Consider the following 20,224-nt stretch of genomic DNA (forward strand, 5'->3'; position numbering starts at 1 on the left):
GAGGGTTGCTTGACTACATGGAAAATAGATGCATCCTGTCTGTATAGTAACTTTACAAGGAAGTCTAAGGGGTACTGCACCCTCTGATAGCTTTAACTTATTGGGTCCACAGCTTTGAATCTAGGCAGGATTTGTTGATGCCAGGTATATGACCTTCATGTGAGGGGTAAGTCTCTTCAATGTGCAGGTCTGACCTGTCAAAGGGGCAGCACACAGAATGGCCAAAATGATCACCGTAAGGCAAATCCTTTAATAAAAGTTGTAGCCGGACATGTTAAAGCCAAAAGTTACTTGTCTGAATATAGACCTCCACTTTTAATGGAGCATAAGAATGATGTCAGGGTCGTAAAATATTACATTTCGCGCTGTGATATTTAGGAGAAAAACAGACCTACGCTCTTTAGCTCAAAGTATTTTTAAAGGATGCGCTGGATTCACACTAACTTTGACATTTCTGACAGTGGGTTCTAACCTGTTTGTTTCCATCATTCTACCAGGTGTTCTGGAGGAAGCAGAGTTCTACAATATCACATCATTAATTAAACTTGTAAAGGATAGAATAAGAGAGAGAGACAGTAAAACGGCACAGGTGAGGCATTCTAGGACTTAAGTCAATAATTCTGTTTGTAAGACCTGAATTTGCACTCAAATGTTTATAACACGCACAGGTGTACCTCTGTGGGGTATCTGTAAATCACTTTGAGACACTGCTCCAATCTTGGATCATGGCAACAAATTCTTTACCCTTGACTAATTGTTACTGAAGGACTTAGGATCAGCCTGCAATAAGTACGTTGCATCGGCATCTATTTTTAGCTGTACCAGTGTCGTTTGTATTTAAGTGTAAGGTCAGATGGGGATGTGTTGGAGCCTGTACCAAGAGTTTTACTACTTACAGCACCAGCAGACCACTTGAAACTAGCAGGTCAGTGGGCTTGCACATACATGACTGTCATAACCAACTTTATTGATAAAGGGTGTTTGTACATGCACTATATAGAAACGCCAATGCTTGCTGATGGAACCATAATACATACATACACTTTTTTTTTTTTTTTTTTTTTTTTTTTTCACTTTGTATCTTAGGATTTCTAGATGACAATGTTTAAATGGCAAGAAATATGCAGTAACCGTACAGTTTACTTATAAGTATAAACTCCTTAAAATTAAGTGCCAAGCATATCTTTGCTTCCTCATTATCAAATGTAATGGTGGTTTGGCTTTATTTTAGCTTTGATCATTGGGTTGACTGCAAAACGGGTGTGACATATTCTTTTAAAAGAAACAATCTACAGAAAACTAGCGTATATCTGCATCTTGTAGTGCATCACTCTCTGCGTCGGCAAAATATGACTCTGGTTTATAATAAGTAGTAATCGGCATGTATTTGCACCTGTCCTATAGCCGCATAAAAAGTGTTTCTGCATGAGCAGCATTTGCGTGAACATGACTTTAGTGTTCTCCACTTGTGTTTGCACACTCCTTCCCTCCCCTGTGCAGAGGTGCCAGAAACATGCAAGTCTGCATAGGAGTGTGAGTGCGCCCACTTTCTGAGCCTGCACAAAGGGATTTCACACAAATTACGAACATCATCCCCAATGTCTTTTTAAAATGCACCGGAGAGCTTATGCCCAAAGAAATGAATTCCTTCCTGGGCCATTGATAGCGAGAGAGCTTCCATTAGGATGCAGCACAGATACGTTACTCAATTCCTTTCCAATCCTTTCTTTTATTTGAAGCTCCTCTCATTCAATAAAGGCTCTTTAGCACATGCAGCCACATCATCAGATGGCATGTTTCATCTAGCTATTGCTGTAGACCTTCATGTTGATGATTATTTGGCCGTTTTAAATGCAAGGATTCAGCAGTGCATTCATGACTGCATATTACGGACATCCCTAAAATTGGTGGTAGCATTATCATAATCAGTTATATAGCTCCACTAATTCTGCAGCTCTGTACAGAGAACTCATTCAGATCAGTCCCTGCCCCATTGGAGCTTACAGTCTAAATTCCCCAACATACACAGACAGACTAGGGCCAATTTTGATAGCAGCCAATTAACCTACTACTATGTTTTTGGAGTGTGGGAGGAAACCGGAGCACCTGAAGGAAACCCACGCAAACACAGGGAGAACATACAAACTCCACACAGATGAGGCCATGGTCAGGAATTTAACTCGTTACACCAGTGCTGTGAGGCAGAAGTGCTAACCACTAGGTCACTGTGCTGCCCATACGTTAAAGAACAATTTGTTACTTAACCTCAGTGTTTCCCCCTAGTCTGGCTCTTAATTGGACGACATCCCTTGCATTTATATTTTCAGAAGCAAAGTTTGAAAACTGTGTAAAAATAGTGGTTTATTATAATTTCTACAGGAAGATGCTTTTCCATGCAAAAATCATATTTAAATGGTATCTCCAAACAATGAGGGAATCGGTTGTAAAGTTAAACTTCAGGGTGTTCCTTTCCCTTGTGCCCCTCCTCTTGCAGTATGTGGCTGTGAGAGGCAAACTGTTTTACTGCTTTCTAGCATCAACAATTTGTTCTGACTGCTGGCAGTTCAGTAAACGGAGGAACTAAAATGCACAAAATGTTCCATAAAAGGAAGTCCTCTCCAACAGATACTAGACAACGTTAACAAAGTGCCCTCGGTATATATTTTATCTCGACAAGAACAGACAAAACACTCATTCAGCAGAGATTACTGACGTCACCAAGATAATGAATCTCCAAGTTAGCTGTGGCCGTTAATTCTAACGGCTTCAGTGCCACACACATGTGTAGAGCATCACTGCATGAAAGGTTCTCTTTAATGGATGGAGTGATACGAGGGAATATTAGCAACTACAGATATGCTCTTTGTAAAGTGTGGTTGGGGAATTCCTAGCCAGAAAATCCCATAAGCTAATTAGTGCTATGAGACAGAAATTCGTGATGGAGAAAGTGATTACACACTTCAGTAAGACGAGCATGCATTTTACTAATGCGTTTATCCTCTTTGGAGGATCTGTGTAGCCACTGACTATTGCATGCTAAGCCAGGCTAAAGGATCTCTAGACATTCTTATATGAAAGATGCTTCATACAAGTACTGCTAATAAGATGCAGAAATAGTAGAAAGTTTCTGGGCAAGAAGAGATTGATCATGGAGGGGAGGTTTTTTTAGTATGTCAGACTTCAAGTTCTGGGTCTAGCTTAGCCACACACCAGACTGTGGTTGACTTGGCTGGGTACAGTTGCTGGAAGCACAGCCTGAGTAGTCAGATGACATGGGACACTAAAGTCAGCTGATTATTGCACAGGCTGGCAGATGGCAGTTCTGATCAATATCTGATTTCTGCCTCACATCTTGGCCAGGCTTGCTGAGGGTTTTAACCAACATGATGGGGTACATACAGACTGATTCAATTAGCAGGTAGATTTATCAGACCCTCTAAAAAGTAAAAGTGGAGGTGTTGCCCATAGCATCCAATTCAAGGTATCATTTATCTAGTACATTCTAGAAAATGATAGCGAGAATCTGAACCTTAGGTTTACGTTTAACAATAAATGCATGAAAACTAGAAAAATGGTTCCAATGAAAAAAAAAAAACACGACTGTTTGGTTAATTTACTGGATGCTGCTTTTTCTCTTTCTCTATTAAAAGGTGCCAGTTAAACATGTTTACAGAGTGCTTCAGTGTCAAGAAGAGGAGCTCACACAAATGGTGTCTACAATGTCTGACGGCTGGAAATTCGAGCAGGTAAAGAATAACTAAGGGGCCAATCTATTAACAAATAAAAAAATAAAGCCCTGTTGCTGGTGAAACCAGCAATGGGGCTTTTATTCTCTGCATGAAAGGTTTAGTACTAGAATGATGGCTTACCCATGCAAATGTATGAGGGAAGTATTGCTGGGTTTAGCCATATCGGGATGGTGATAACAGATTAAAATTGATCTAAAGTTCTGTGTTTGTTTTCTTCCCCAAGTCTTAATTTAAAAATATCTAACTTTTAATTGGCTCACCTTTTTTTTTTTTTTTTTTTTTAAACTTCCAAAATAAATGGATGTCTGCCGCAGTGATAAAAATTAATCTGCCTTAAGGTGGTCCATTAAGATGACCTAATATGTATATATGTGCATATACTCCTTAATATTGTATGCTAGTCAAGCAGCCAGATCACATGGAATCTGTCGCCCATATTATCTGCTAATAGATTTCAATCAGATTGAACACAAATGCCAATATCTGCTTGTGAACAAGGTGAACATTTGCTATTGCTGAAATTGCGTGACAAATCAGAATAGCTCTTTAGTGCGATACGGTTAAATAGACCCTGCACCATGTAATATCATCTTACTCCCACTGGGACTTGCATCATTCTTAACACCAAATACTTTTGTTTTTATTACTAGGCTGTCAATGTTACTTTGTAAATAAAGTAAATTAAGCAGTTTGGATTGTCTCTGACATAGTTGGATCAATTGGGGAAAACATTTTGTCTAAATGTGTTTTCTTACAAATCTGTTTTCACCTGTGGGAATATATAACTTAGGTTATTTCTGTGCTGTAGACTCTTTGAGGAGTTTTCACTCATTAGTCATATGCTCTTGTGACACACCCAGCCTGCTGCTTTCACATAATGTGTCCTGCAACTAGATGGGCCTTACTGATCTATACATCCAACAGTGTAAGAGTTTCTGGATGAACCAATTCTGATTGATCTGCTATTGAGTTAAGTCTGTATTATTGGTTTGTATGTATATATAGCATTGGGTGGGGTAATGCTGCCAACACACTGACTGATATCTTTGCTCTGTCTAATTGACAAACCAAAAAAAATAATAAATGTGGCCAAATGTTATTTTGTAATTGGGCCCTCGGGCAGTCGTTCTAACAACAATCTTGATGCTGTATGCCAATAGCAGTCATCAGACCATGTCTTTCTGTCCTGGATGGTCAAAGACCATCTAGCTTGTGATTAGACTAATCTGGCAGAATGACTTGGTCCCACACACATTAGCAGCAAGACTAGAATTTATGAAAACTGGCCCACATGATGCCTGTTTTTTCTTGCTGTTTTACGCTCTTAGAAGCCCCAGTAAATGATCTATAATGCTACGTGCATTTGGCTGGAAGTACTATTTGCATAGATTGGTAATGCACAATGTCAATCCAAACCTGTTTGCTTACTGTAGGTAATGGGCATTTTGGCTATATAATGGATTAGAAATGTTAATTCTCCTCCCCCAAAAAAATAACAGCAGCATAGATGTGCAGAAGTGCTCTTGCTTTGGCTGCACAATGTTGTCAGGTATGCATTGTCCAGTGTGGTTACTATGTATTTACTCTGGTTGCAGTTTGTCAGCATAGGTTCCATGTATGGATGCGGGCGGGATCATCAGTCAGAGTTTCTGCTCATTGTTTCAAGGGAAGTGAAAGGGGAGGAGACCAGCCTACAGAAACGCAGCGGCGAGGTGTGTCCCATTCCGCACACTGCTCTCCCAGTCTTCCTATCTGCTCCTTCATCTTCTGTGTACACGTTGCATGGCCTTGCATAAAGTGTTATTACTGGGGGGGGGGGTAGGCTGCCAATAGAGCCAGCATTCTTTGTGTGTCGCTAAACCCATTGACAATGATCTAAGCTTGGTTATGGCTCTTCCTTCTCATTCAGTGTTTGTTTTGTATGAAAATCACATTCTGCAATACATTCCTTTTCACTTGGTTATTTTGTTTAAGGCATAAAGACTTCTCCAAATTCAGCAATGAGTGACCTTAAAATGTACATCCCCATGGCTTGTGTGTTTTTGAATAATTTTATATGAAAATCAGGTTCTCTTCTAAGGATCCGTTCTGACTCCACTATTTACTAACATTTCCTATTGCGTTTCCCACACCTAAATACTCTTACCTATTAGCACCTGCAACTTTCTAAGTCTCTAACTTCTATATCATACCTGGCCGCCCTGTTCCTCTCCAGGTGTTGTGAAACTACACGTCCCAGCATGCTTTGCCACCTGATGGCTTTCAGGGTATGCTGGGACTTGTATTTTTTCAACACCTAGAGGGCCACAGGTTAGCCACGCCTGTTCTATATTCTTTGTACTTAGGATGCCAATGCTTGTATATCAGTGTTGGCTAACCTGTGACACTCCAGGTGTTGTGAAACTACTAGTCCCAGCATACCCTTCCAGCAATAAGCTGCTATATATTGACAAAGCATGCTGGGACTTGTAGTTTCACAACACCTGGAGTGTCACAGGTTAGCCAACACTGTTGTATATCAAGGATGACCTTCCAGAGGGGGAGAGATGCAGACTGAAGGTTGGCTGTTACCTCTAACTGAAGAGGGGAGGGTTTCTATAAAAAAAAAAATAGGTTTGAGGGGGTAACCTTGAATAAGTTAGTAAATAGTGGAGCCTTTAATGTGTTTGGGCGAATACAGCTGACATGTTATAGAGAATGTAATGTGGTGGCTTGCTTGAAATTGGCCCTTTGCACAGTCCGTCCCGTTTGTGTCATTCCTGCTTGTCAGACGTGCTGGAATACCTCTTAAACCCTTCTGTAGCATGTTATGTGAAGGTGGTGTAAGAAACATGTGGAGGGGGGAGTGCTGTAGTTGTGGATTCATGCCTAGTACACTCAGCATCGGGCATACAATTTTATGTAGGCTTGTATACACTGACTTCATATGTCCATAAACTGCCAGCTTCTCATTTCTTTAAATGTAAAACTAATAGATCATGGACTATTGAAATCTAAACTTGTTAAATTCTGATCCTAAAAATATAGGGATGCATTCCCTATATTTACATTTATCTATGTCCAAACGCTTCTATTGTTGCAGACCTAATGACATTCTAACAATGATATGCAGGCAAAACAAATAACTAGGTTGGAGATCTATAGCAGGGCTTTTGTGGTTGAGCTTTTGCAGTCTGCTATATTAAAAGTATACACAGGCAATGTTTTGGCTGGCCTCTAGCTTTATGCAAAGCGGCTAGAGCACACTTGAACAATGTACGAAGGTTAAACCATTCAGGTATCTTGTATGACAGCATAATAAACAAATCAAAGACCACTCAGTAAGCTAGGGCAAACTGGGCACTTTTCCAATGCCCCATCTGTAAATGTAGCCTTTCCTGGTGGTCGGAATACAAAGCCGTGATGCGTATAGAAAGCTGAGCAATATCTGGCGACAAACATCGGATAATTGTTCCATTCCTACCTTGAGCACTAACATCTGCTTGTGTTTATGATCAGATGCAGCAGTAGCTGAGGAACATAGTACCTTAGTGTGCACGATCTTGTTTCCTAAAGTAGAAAAGACAGGTTCTTTTGACTTGATTTATATGGTAAACCCACGTCCCAACAGTGTCCAATGATTGTCATGTTAACTGCTAAGTCCTTGCTTTGGAACAAGGCCTAGCAGCTGCCTTGGAAGCCATTGTCTCCTCTACACTGGCAGTAGCCAATCCATCTGGTCTTTACGTCAGAAACAACCTAGATAAGATAATGAATAACCCTAGCCATGAGAATAGAAAATAAAGGTTTTTTTTTTTTAACATTGCATGAGGTGCTGGCAGTGTTCTTCCTGCTCTTACTCTTGTTCTTAACTAACTTTACCTGTGGCGTAGAAGTGTACTGCTGGGAGTTTTATGAAGGCTGCATTAGCAGATTACTGTAAGACTGTACAATTGTGTTAATAGCGCTCTTTAAAAAACACTTCCTGTGTGAACCCATTTCTTTTACAAATACGGCATATTGATAATTGTCTTGTGGTGTTTGTAAGTGTCCTGGGCTGATGACCCCTAGTATACGTAAGAATATATGTAAAGCTCATTGACCTACTTATTGTGCTAGTATTCACTTTATTGTTTAAACACCTAATCAAGTTAAATGTGTAATGTTGAATTGTGGTTTCACTTTTTTGGGGGGATATTTTGTTGGTGTGCTTTAACTCTCTGCGTATGTATGCTTATGGTAATCCCCAGTTGCTGGTAATCGGGCATGCTTAATGAATTTTGTCCTCCATTAATTTTGTACTTTTTTATTTTTAAGCTTGTCAGCATTGGTTCTTCCTATAATTATGGAAACGAAGATCAGGCAGAGTTCTTGTGTGTGGTTTCAAAAGAATTACACAATACCCCATACGGCACAACTAGTGAACCAAGTGAAAAGGCAAAGGTGAGTGGGTTCTGTCTGCATTTTTTTATTCTCATGATATTTGTTTGAGGGATAGCATCACTGGGACCTCCATTCTCTGCCCTACTGCAAAGCAAGAACCCGTTTGACGTAATCCACAGCTGATGGCTCAGTTTGGTGTAGGCTGCAGGAAGTCACTGTTTGCCCAGTTATCATTCCCATGCCAGTTCATTTGACACACGGACCATTGTGTCATTGTATGTGATCGAGGCATGGTTAACATAACAATCTGCCTTTGGTCTACCTCAATTCAGGTGCATGTTTTGTGAGGGCACACTTTCTTCACTGAGCACAAAACTGAACTTGTTATAAATGTTCATATTTTTATTTTCATTTAAGCAGCTTTTGACTGTTTTTGACTTTCATATTCTTTCAGACAGAACAGTTTCTCTTCCTTCTGGGAGGTCTAATTGTTCTCCATGATAGAATGAAAATGTTGAACACTGTATGTCTCTTAAGCTGCTAAATCCCTGTACTATAAAAAAAAATAAAAAATGTACAGAATGGCTGCTTTATCTACATTTGTGTAATAGCTAGGAGGTCACTATTTGCCTTCCAAACAGCCTGAAACAAGGCGTAAGAACAACAAAGGGTACTAACCTATCTTGACACCAGTATGCTTCATAGTTGTGGAAGCTGACTGCTACTCAAATCCACTCTGGGCAACCTGTGGCCACAGATTGTCCAAGCCTGCTCTAAATAGTTCAGTCTCGTGCCAGTTTTTGCAGAATCTCCTAGCATTTTGACATGGCAAATATTCTTGCCCATGCAGATTGGTACACTGCTGCTATGCTTCTGACAGCATGTATATTCAACTACCTTGTGGTATCCAGACATGACTAAGGCATGAAAACAAGTCACCATTAATCTGGCTTGTTTACACCCGATTGGGATGGATCATTGGACTATATCCTGATTCTTCCAATAGCGTGAAACCACAGCTACTGCAATTCATCACACCAGGATTCCGTTCTACCTTCTAGCATTGGCTCACTACAACCTCCACTTATTTTGCTGACAGGAGGGGAAAGAATAGGGCCCAGTGTCAACAATCTGTTACCAGGTGCAGTGTTCAACTGATAAACCTTTCTGCTCCATGACTCTCAGCTATTTGTATACCAACCAGCCCAACCTTTGTTAACTTGCACAAATGTGTGCCTCTTATCAACTATTTACAACCACCAGATCTCTGTTGGATGGGTAGGCAACCAGTATTGGTATACCTGTGACATGTGAGAACATAGCTGTTTCTGCTAATTAACTTTAACACCCTTTACAAAGCTGTGTTAAATTGCTCAAAGGGACATTAAACACTTATTTTTTTAATTGTGCTTGGTACAGGGGAATGTACATGCTTTGTCGCTGTACAGACACTTACATGGTTGTGCAACACCTCTCTGCCTGCTCTATTGCCGGTCATTTCTGAACCTAGCTATGCCCCCAGTTATGTCATATGCCATACCCAATGATGTCACACATCCAGTGTTAGACTATACCCCAATGTATTGACTCTAATTGTATTTTAGAGGTGTGATTCTTCTAGAGTATTTTATTAGCCTTTTGTTATGCCTACATATTATGTAATGTTTCAGAGAATATTTAATCCTAATTCAATTTTTATACACTAATGTAAAATGAAAGGAAAGTATATGGTTGGGCTCTTTTGAATCTCGTCTCTTGCAATAATTAGCATGATACCAGCTGGCGATTGATTTACATGGGACAGTTGTGAAGATGTGGAATAAACTGGCCACTTAGTGTCTCCTTCTCAACTTACCACTGTGCTGTGATTTGGACTGTAAGGACATGTCTATTGGTGTGTAACCCTGCAGCTTGCTGATAATGGGATTACCCCCGTGAAACAGTTTAGTACTGTAAATGACGTACCATTCAAAAACCAATATCCCTACACAATAGTCACACGTTTGTTAGAATGCATTTGATCTTGGTTTAATAGATCCGACTTCAAAGCACAAAAATATTCGCAATGTTGCACTTGAGAACCTTTAACAACTTGTATTAAAATATTTGCAAGTCCCTGAACATTTTGTTAGGTGTGCAGGATTTTCCTCAAACATTCTAAACTAACTTGCAGCTACAACAGATGATAAAGTAACATCCAAATGTGATTGTTCAGGATCTCTTCTTGGTACTTTTGTACTAGTTTTGATGTTATAAACCGTAATAAGTGGCTTCAAAGGGGAATTTCGGAGGGCATCCTGATCAACAAGCAGCAGGACAAGTGGAGGGTAGGGTACGCTAGAAGAGAACTGTTATTTACAGTGTGAACACGAACATCTATTGTGTTTACTAGCGTAATCCCTATTAACGCCATCAAATACACTTGCAGTGAATTGAGAGGGATGTCTGAGTGCATAGCTATGTATTTCCTGCAGTCTGCACATTTTTAAGTACAAATTAACTTTCACTGAGAAGATGTCTCCTAATTGTATGTCCTGATGGCTGATGATTTTCAGAGCATAAAAGGAGACTTGTGTTGCTTTTCTTTTTCTTTAACATGCTAACTTTCCTGTTTCTGATCAACTGCATCCCTCTGTGTGTATTCTTGCTTGCATGACTTTCTTTATTTCACTTACTAGTTCTTTGTTTTCGCTCCTTTTTCTTTGCACATGCATGCTGCATGCTGGTACAGAGTGAGGACGAAGAGACGGATTACGATATGAATGACTCAGATTAAGTTGTAATATACTGGTGAGCGCTAGCTTTCCTGAAACTCCTGCTGACCCCCACATCTGCTCCTGACCCATCCCCAACTTCCCGGTTATTCTTCTTATTCTCCTTAGTGACTTGTAGTTGGTCTGGACGCACCACATCGTTCTCCCTTTCACAGCATTAAATACACAGGACAATGTTTATCATCTCTTTAGTACGCCTGCTGTTGCTTAGCCATTGCTGTGCTTGAGGTCCCAAGGATTAACACACAATCAATCTAAACACAAATTACCTGTTTTTGTTTATATTTATCTATAAAAGAAAAACCTCTATGTAGCATCAAAATGTAGCTTTTGGGCCAAAACAATATTCTTAAAAGAAATTCTGTATGAAATACTTAAGTTGTACAGGTTCCCATACCTGGACCATGAATGCTGAACATTCTATCACCGAACGATAAGGGAGCAGCATCACATCAATGAAATCATTACATTACCCAAACACAGCGTTATGAAATTATGTGTTTAACCTCGTTAAATAAAGCTTAGTTTGGTTTGATATGTTTAACTAAAAGCATTATCAACCCCTCTCATTCTAAGGCAGAAGTTCTATCAATTATCACATGTGAATATGAAAATTTGATGTTTAGTGGGTAGATCAGCCACAGGCTACTTTCTGAGGGCACTGGTTGGTGTGGGGGACATTGTGATAATGATGCTGGTATATTATGTGGGATCAGTGTTAGATACTAGCTGGGTGGTGTGTATATAGTAAAAGTTAGGGATGATTAGAACTCCAAGCTCCTCTATGGTCACCCGGTGTTGAGAGGTGCATACACAGAGCATAACATAAAGATCACAGGTTGCAGACAGTTTCTGTGCATGTGGAAAGTGTGTGTGGCTTAGGTAAAGGTGGACACATTTGCATTCTGAACGTATACCGGAAAAGTCACACAAATAAAGGTGTACATGTATTTGTAGAGTCTGCCATCTCAATAAGACCAGCTCACAAACAGCAGTATGTGTGCCAGGCGTAAGTGTGTATTTACAATGATAGCGCAGAGATGCGGCTAGACAGTGTCAGCAGTACGTGCTTTCCTGTGTATAGTATGCACACATAATTTTGTGTTACTTAGCCACTGTGCTGCCCATGGGTTTGCCAACTTGAAAAGCTTGAGTGCCCTGAATATCTCTTGGTGTAAATCTAATCTGTATTACAGAAGAGCTGCTACAGGTCCTATACTATAACTTTTTTTTTTCCTCCGAAGTACTCAGCCTCTAATAAATATGGCTTCTATGTCTGAGAGGAAACGCTCATGCATTCTGTGCAATAAACACTTAAAACATTGATGCATAATTTGGTTATCTGCAAACCGGCTTCTTAATTAATAAAGGGACATGAACTTCAACTGATCTTGATGTTACATTACATACAGTATAGATCAAGAATGTCTTCTCCATAACATGTGAAGGAGCAAGCACATAGCTTGAACATATCCTTCATTTTGCTTGTGTGCAGTATGTTAATATCCTCTAAGTCTTACAGAACCCAGCAATCGCTTATGCTGACACAGGCAGAATGTTATCCCTATAATCTTTCCAGCTGTCTTGGGAATCACAATGTTTACACTGCACCTGAGCAATAGACGAGCGCTCTACATCAGTCACTTTAATATGGAGAAGACGAGAAATAAATACAGGCATTCTTAGGTCTCCCAAAATAGAAAACTGCATTATGCTAGTAGTTTGGTCTAGCTATGTGCTGGACTAAATTCATTTAGAAGTAGATTATTTACATTTAAAGCGTTTGAGGATTACAAACATGTATTACAAAAATTATTTTGTATGCAGTTAAAATTCAATAACTGTTAGTTTGCCACAAAATGGTTTGTAATTGCTAAAATAAACAAATCCTTATTCTTATATATGGGTCTCCAAAACACCATTGGGTAGATGTATCAAACTGAGTTTTCTGGCGGGTTTGAAAAGTGGAGATGTTGCCTATAGCAACCAATCAGATTCCAGCTGTCATTATGTAGAATGTACTAAATAAATGATAGCTAGAATCTGATTGGTTTTTCAAACCCGCCGGAAAACTCTCAGCTTGATACATTTACCCCCATGTGTCATTTGAATCTGATATACCTGATCATCATAAAGCCAAAAAAGGTGTTTGCTTTTTGGTTTGTTTTTTTTGTTGCTGTTGTGTATAACATCTGTAGTCTGCTGGTACACTCGAAGGATATTGTAAGGATTTAGCGTTCATGGCCTGGATGCATAAAGTATGATGAGATTGTAGTCTGCAGATCAAAGTAGATAAACGTCAACAGTCAATCTCTAACTAGGTCTATTCAAAGCGATTAGGTTACCCTGGCTTAACTGATTTCACCAGTATCGGCCTTGGCTAATGAGGGAGCGGTCATCTTTTAAAAATCACAGGGCACATACCAAAAATAAATGGCACGTTTGCATGTCCGCTTTACATGATTTTTTACAAGAGGTCTGTTTACCACCCTTGCATTTCAGTGCAATATACAATGGTACTACACATGATTCCTAAGCACTGAACATGTATACTGCATACATCTTCTGAAAACATACATTTCTTCTGAAAAGCTTTTGCTGGATTACCTTTTTCCTTAAGATCACTTTAATAATGCAAAATTATGCAGCCACAATGCATAATGTGTTCTATCAGTCACTGCAATGAACTTGTAGTTTTGGTATGTAGAGGGGGAAGGGGGTGTAGACCAGGTAAATATACCCATTTAGTAGAACTTCACTACCGGATGATATTGAATGATGTATCTTAGAGGTGGGTGCTGACAAGGATGTTTAGAAACCAATAATCTACAACTGTTTTGTGTCTGAGGCTGAAATATCTTTTACTCGCTTGAATTGTTCAAAACTAAAACTGTAAATATCTAATACTCAAAAATACACAATTAAACTCCTTTTGTCTTGGGTTTTTTATGTAGACTATATATTGTTGGGTCTGTCTTTCCCAATAGAATACCATCTTGCTAACTCTTACATTTTTTTTTTTTTATATATAATTTCTTTCAGATCCTGCAAGAGCGAGGCTCCCGAATGTGAAGTGTTGAAAAGCTGTTTTTTGTTGTTTTTTTGTTAACACGCATTTTATTCCAAGCCGAGAATCTCCACCGTGAAGAGCCACCGCAAGATGTCTGCTTTAGATTACATTATTGACCTGTTTTTGAAAAGATGCATTTGTGGTGGATGCTTCAGTGTTTCATTAATGTAAATTGGGTATGAAACAGGAACTTAAGTGGGTCTACTCTTCTGTTTTTCTCCCTACCCTTTTTCTCTTCTCTGCAATATAACCTCTTTGTACATTGTTGGTGTTACAGAAGGGGTCAACTGACAGTATGTACATCCCCATTGTACTGCCCTTACAGCAACTTACTATTAGTACTGTAACACTACATATGGCCCGGAGTTGTCCCACACTTTTATACAGTTGTATGATATCTGTGTGTTTTGTTTTGCTTTTCTACCCAAACCTAGACAGTTACTTTATTCAAAGAATACATGGAAGCTTCCACTAAGGTGGGCTCATTAAGACTCGTAACTTAACAAGCGATGAACATGGTGCATTTCATATGTAAACTGCACTTGTCTATTGCTGCAAAAGGTTTCTTTCAGAAAAATGCTTCTTCCGAGGCACATTGACAACATATATTCGTTTTTTAAGGAACTAAACTATTTTTTTTTTTTTTTATGTAAATTTTATTATCTTCCTAGCAGATCAATAGACTTGACATATTGCATGTTGAGTGACTGAGTTATCAAAGATTTCATATTACAGGCTAATCAGATATTTTGCCTGTGACAGCGTCATGTACTTCAGACAATTGCGCTGTGCAGTTTATCTGGACAGATAATATCCTACGTGTGCAGCAACAGAACATATTCTCTTCCTATGAAACCACTGAATTGGTCCTAAATTGGTCAGTGCTTCTGTAAATCTCGGGACAACCATATTATCCTTCCAGACCTATTGTTTGTCTAACGTCTCCTCCATTAACTAATATGGTTCTGTTCTTAGATGTAGGCTTTGGCGCTTTTTTTTTTTAACATTGACAGGACAATGTTCTTGGAGTGACAGACATGGGGGTATATTTACTAAACTACAGGTTTGAAAAGTGGAGATGTTGCCTATAGCAGCCTATCAGATTCTAGCTGTCATTTAGTAGAATGTACTAAATTAACTAGAATCTGGTTGCTATTGGCAACACCTCCACTTTTTCAAACCTGCAGTTTAGTAAATATACCCCCATAGTCTCTGCTCCTCTCACCTCAGCCTCCCTTTAAGGTGTGGAATGAGATCCAACACTAACTGCTTAAAACATAGTAAGTCTTAACTTTTATTTTTGTCTAACCCAAGGGCATTATACCAGTAGATTTATTTTTTTTCTTTAAATATGCATCATTTTATTTGACTGGTTTTTAGTCCAAAATGTCTAAATTTCCTAGTGAATTTATAGTCATGAATATTGTCAACCAACAAAATGGCAGCTTCTAGTGCATAGGTTCCTGGTGCCCTTTAAAGGTGTATCTATATGGAAGCTTTAAAATTATTGAAGCATGCCAAAGTGGCCAGTACTAGTTTGCATATCTTGGCCATATTTCTGGAGGTAAAAAATGTTGTGATGAGTTGGTTTTTTTTTTTGGTTTTTTTTTAACCAGATTAATTGCTAACTGTGTGTTCAATTAAAACTTATGGTTGGACTAAAAACAAGTGCACGCTTTTAGCTGCTTGGGTGCTGTCGTCCCCTGAATAAGTGGGACTCATGGGATTTGTAGTAGCTGTGCTGAAGCTTTCTTAGCCCAGGCCTTAAACGAGCAGTCGGTGTATTGAATTTTATATTTTTAAACTATTAACTTTTAGTACAGAAACTTGTAAATATTTACTGTTCTGATGTTTCTCGTTGAGTGTTCATATATCCATTACTTTTTACTCCCAAGATAAACCTCCTAAATGGATACAATTACCAACACTGCCATCTACTGGTTCTAAAGAGACAAATGGCAAATAAACAACGCTGACTCGAGGTTCATACAAATTGTGCTCTATTTTATAAAATCCGTCTTTAATGAAAATGATAATAAATAATGCACCTTTCATGATTTCCAGTACAGGAATAACCCACTCATGAGCCTATGTTGTATAACTTACTATTCTCCTTGTGAAAATGTGGCTGTCTATCTTATTACAATATCTTCATTTGTAGTTTGTTTTTGGTTTTGTGTTTTTGGGGGTTTTTTTCTGATCCCTCTTAAAACGTGGCCACACTCCTATTAAGGTCCTGCAGATCTGGCCATATACTTGGTTGTGACGCATGGGACCATTCAGCAATGAGGCTGAACTGCCAGATCCCACTGCAGTCCGCTACTATTGTGTGCAATCAGCTATCATTGGACAGTCGTCCAGATTACGGCATTGTTTTGTCTAAATCAGTACAATCGTTGTGTGTGGCTTCCTTTTAGTTAGCAGTTTTCTAAGAACCTGCTGTAGCAATCATTTCATAAAATAAAGCTATAAATTTGAAATTGGAAACTATTAAAAATATAATCAAATTAAATTTTATAAAGACAAATTAAATGGTAAATTTACCATTTTAAAGGTTCACCTATAACACTTGTGAGCTTCAGATGGTTTCGAAATGCTTCTAGTATACAAGTATTAATAACTTCCAGGTAAATGGATTCACAACTGTACTTCCCCTGGTACTGGGGTGCCTGACTTTGCAGTTTCATGGTCTACATCAGTGATGGTCAACATAACACTCCAGGTGTTGCGAAACTACAAGCCCCAGCATGCTTTGCCAGTAGTTAACTAGGTGATAGCTGGCGAAGCATGCTGGGGCTTGTAGTTTCACAACACCTGGAGTGTCACAGGTTAGCCATCCCTGCTTTACATCATCTGGCTCTTGCAATGAGTGTAAAGGAATGTCAATATCCTATCCCACATGACTGTATTTTGTCAGATATTTCAAGGCTGTGCACTGCACAAGTATATAAAGGGCTACTTGTGTATAACAGAGGTAGGCAAGCTGTGGGTCTACAGGAGTTGAACTAAAAGTCCTAGCATGCAACATTATTGTAAGGCTGGGATCTGTAGTTCAGTTGCCGAGGCCTAGCGTATGCAAACTTAAAAAATACACCTTAAGGCTAAAGAAATTATTAAAATATTATATTTCCACTTGCCTGCCTATGAAAGCTGTTTTCTTGCCGGCTTAATCACTAGTGCTTGTAAATGTCCGTATCCTATTGAACTCTCATTGCTATAGGGATGAGCGATGTACAAACTGTTATCTTGTGCAGTTTAGCTGAAATTCTGACTGCTAGTTGGTTCCCAGTTCCTACCCACTATGGAGATGGCTGTAATGCTTAGCCAACCAATTCACAAGGAACTAGGGATTTAGAACCTACAAACTGGAGGCAGACAGTGGTAAACGCCACTTTTTAAAGTTGGTTTCACCATTTATTTTTCCCTTTTTTTTTTTTTTTTTTTTTTTTTTTTACCAGTTGATCCCACAACTTCAATTCTCATCAATGAAATTTTCCTGTTTCCAAAACTAAACCTAGATATTGCTTGTTCTCCTATAGTCATGAATATATTATAATGGGATGCTTGTGTTACAACCATCCCTCCCCAAATAAAATCCTGCAAATTGTTCCTCTGGCTGATTTTAAATTTGTCATGCTTCAAGTAAGCATGGCTTGTTAATCATATGTATAGCAACATAGTCAACTTGGGGATTTGTATGCCGGTTTAAACTTGCTGGTGAAGTGAGATATATCTAAATATTTAGTGACTTTTTGTTTTTCAGTCTTAACAGTTATTTATGTAAAAATTGTCACTTTACATGTTGCAAAGGGCTATAACAATCTGTTTTTGGATTGAAAAACAAAAACGTAATGCAGTAAGTAAAGGGCTAATCTGTAACTACTTTATTTTGGCTAGGCAACAAAACTGCTAGACGTTCTTCATGGTGCATTATAAAGTGCTAGTGCATTGGTGACATGGTGCAGTCACTATGGCTATTTGGTTGGAAAGTACAAGGTAGCAAAGCAAGGAAGGCACATGGTATGAAAAAGGTGCATAAGAAAAGTGCTATATCTCATAGGAACCAGGAAGTTTGGAAAATGAAAACAAATGACTAGTTGTTGTGGGTTAAAGCTCTCACCACACCCGCCAACACTTCCCCAAACAAACTTCACCAGTTTACATAAGTGTTCCAATAGTGTGTGCAAATGCTCAGTGAAGGCTGCATGTATTGACAGCAATATTGCATTAATGTTCTATCAATGCACTCTGATCCTGACCGTGTTTTGTGCACATTGTGGCAACTTGCCTTCATTTTCTAGCAACATTGACAATCTTATACTACAGCTTATGTTCTTGTCCCCAAATAATGCCTTTTGTGATGTTAAATTCACTACCTATTGGTGTAGTTCAGTCTGGTTAAACTGTCCTGTGAGTATATATTGGCAGGCATGTTCTGAAGCCTCTTGCTCCGTGCTAATCCTGCTTTTAAAGTTCAATGCACTTTATACTTTTCAATAATTCAATTACTTTTCAGTGTCACATTAAACTGCCTGGTTGCAAGTGTCCGTATTCTTAAAGTGAAATGCAAGTTATTCAGGACTATATAAACTAAGCCTCTTGTGCTTGTTCAGGTTGTGTTGACTTGAAACCTGGTTTGTAATATTAGATAAGTAAAAATATGTGGAAGACTAATTGTTTTTTAAGGAGTAAATTGTTAATTATAACTGGGTATAATGGCCCTTGTTGCCCTGGTCTTTCCTAATGAGTTGAACAAGATGCACCTCATATTGGACTTGTGATTTCTGTATGAAGGGACATAAACAAGTTTGCTCAGGACAGTACGTAATTGGAACTCCGTCTTGCATTATGCCTTTCTCTCCTCCTTGGGAATATTGGTGGAGGCGTTTCGTCCTCTACTCTAGCTTTTCTTTTTCCATAGACCCTAAAGCCTGGTGTGATGCAGGAGTTTTGCCAGGAGTTATCTGATCAATGAATTGTGACGTTCTAAAGAGGATACACTCATTCATCTTAAGATTGAAATAAAGCTCAGCCCGAACTCCTAAAACTGCTGGCCAAGTGCTTGTACACAGGTTGTGGAATACCTAAACTATTTTGAATGTTAAGAACAATATTCAATTAAGTTAAATAGCTACGTCCAATAAAGGAGCATGGGGTTTAACACCGGAAGAGGTTGTTGAATAATGGCTACAGAGGTTATAACTGAATTGTACAAGAGCTGCATTTAATTCGCATTACTGGTCACAAATAAAAACCTGTTGGCGTGAAATCTGGCAAGAGCTTAAACTACGATGTTCAAATTCCAAACCGGTGCCAGCTTGAGGAGTCATTAATTTCTATTAGCTGTCATACAGGCGCGGATACCTCTGCTGGACTTATTCCAGAAGTAGTTCACTTAAACACGCATGGTGTCATAGGTGACCTGCCAGACAACCTATGTGGAACTGTATTAGGCCAGCAAAGAACCTTACATTGAAAATTGTTTTGTTTTTTTTATCCATTTGAGTCCTGGTAACTCTTTGGAGGACTAAGGTGTACATTTATGGGTGTCTTACACCGCCCCCTAAAAATATATTTGAGGCAAATCATAGCATAGTTGGTCCCTATACCCATAGGTTAACACAGAGCTTGTAGCAAGAGGATTTATTTTATTTTTTTATTCAAATAAATGGGGTAATTTCAAATGGTCTATATTAATCCATTTTACTTGGTATATTGGCAGTGTAAGGGGCTAGCCCCTTGCATCAATTTAACTTGTGTATAGTACAAGACTTATTTTCATTAGTCTATGAATGCTGCAAACATGTAAAGTAAAATGTACTGTCAGCATTTGGATGTTTATTTTGTTCTGTTGTATTTTCCTTGCTGTAGAAATTTGGGAAGTATTATCCCAGCGTAGAACATTTTGTAAACATGGTTTTTGTTGCATTTAACTATTTAAGTGTTCCTGCACTGACAGTTTGGGTGTTTATTACATGTATAATGTTGCTTGCATCCAAGAAAAACTGCAAGATAATAAATGGTTCTTACTTTCACCATCTTCTGTTTTTTTGTTGGGATTAAAATGATGTGTTATGGTTTTTCTATAAAGTAGAACATCTTTGGCTGAAAACTTATTAAGGATCAACATAACCAAACCACTTATTGACAATGTGTTTTGCTTAACTTCTAATAAGAATCTTCATGTTAAACGAATTTTATTCGCAATCAGGTTTGGTTTAATGTAAAAGCGCTGCACAATTTGGTGTTGCATTTATTGAGTGTGTAAA

General features: G+C 38.7%; 1 protein-coding gene across 4 annotated transcripts in view; it reads left to right on the forward strand.

The window, feature by feature from the left end:
* The window catches only part of KCTD5 (potassium channel tetramerization domain containing 5), a 35,112-nt gene extending 15,122 nt beyond the window's left edge, over positions 1 to 19,990 (forward strand). The window contains exons 3-8 of one of the 4 annotated variants that reach the window (XM_075179596.1): positions 498 to 589; positions 3,651 to 3,746; positions 5,345 to 5,461; positions 8,046 to 8,171; positions 10,843 to 10,901; positions 13,928 to 19,990. In XM_075179596.1, the coding sequence (XP_075035697.1) occupies positions 498 to 589; positions 3,651 to 3,746; positions 5,345 to 5,461; positions 8,046 to 8,171; positions 10,843 to 10,887 (476 nt within the window). In that variant the 3' untranslated portion in view covers positions 10,888 to 10,901; positions 13,928 to 19,990. The remainder of the gene's footprint in view (positions 1 to 497; positions 590 to 3,650; positions 3,747 to 5,344; positions 5,462 to 8,045; positions 8,172 to 10,842; positions 10,902 to 13,927) is intronic. The other 3 variants (XM_075179597.1, XM_075179598.1, XM_075179599.1) reach the window with 3 other exon arrangements.
* Positions 19,991 to 20,224: the final 234 nt, after the last annotated feature.

Source organism: Mixophyes fleayi, chromosome 7, assembly GCF_038048845.1.
Source record: "Mixophyes fleayi isolate aMixFle1 chromosome 7, aMixFle1.hap1, whole genome shotgun sequence".
In the NCBI taxonomy this organism is placed as follows: domain Eukaryota; kingdom Metazoa; phylum Chordata; class Amphibia; order Anura; family Limnodynastidae; genus Mixophyes; species Mixophyes fleayi.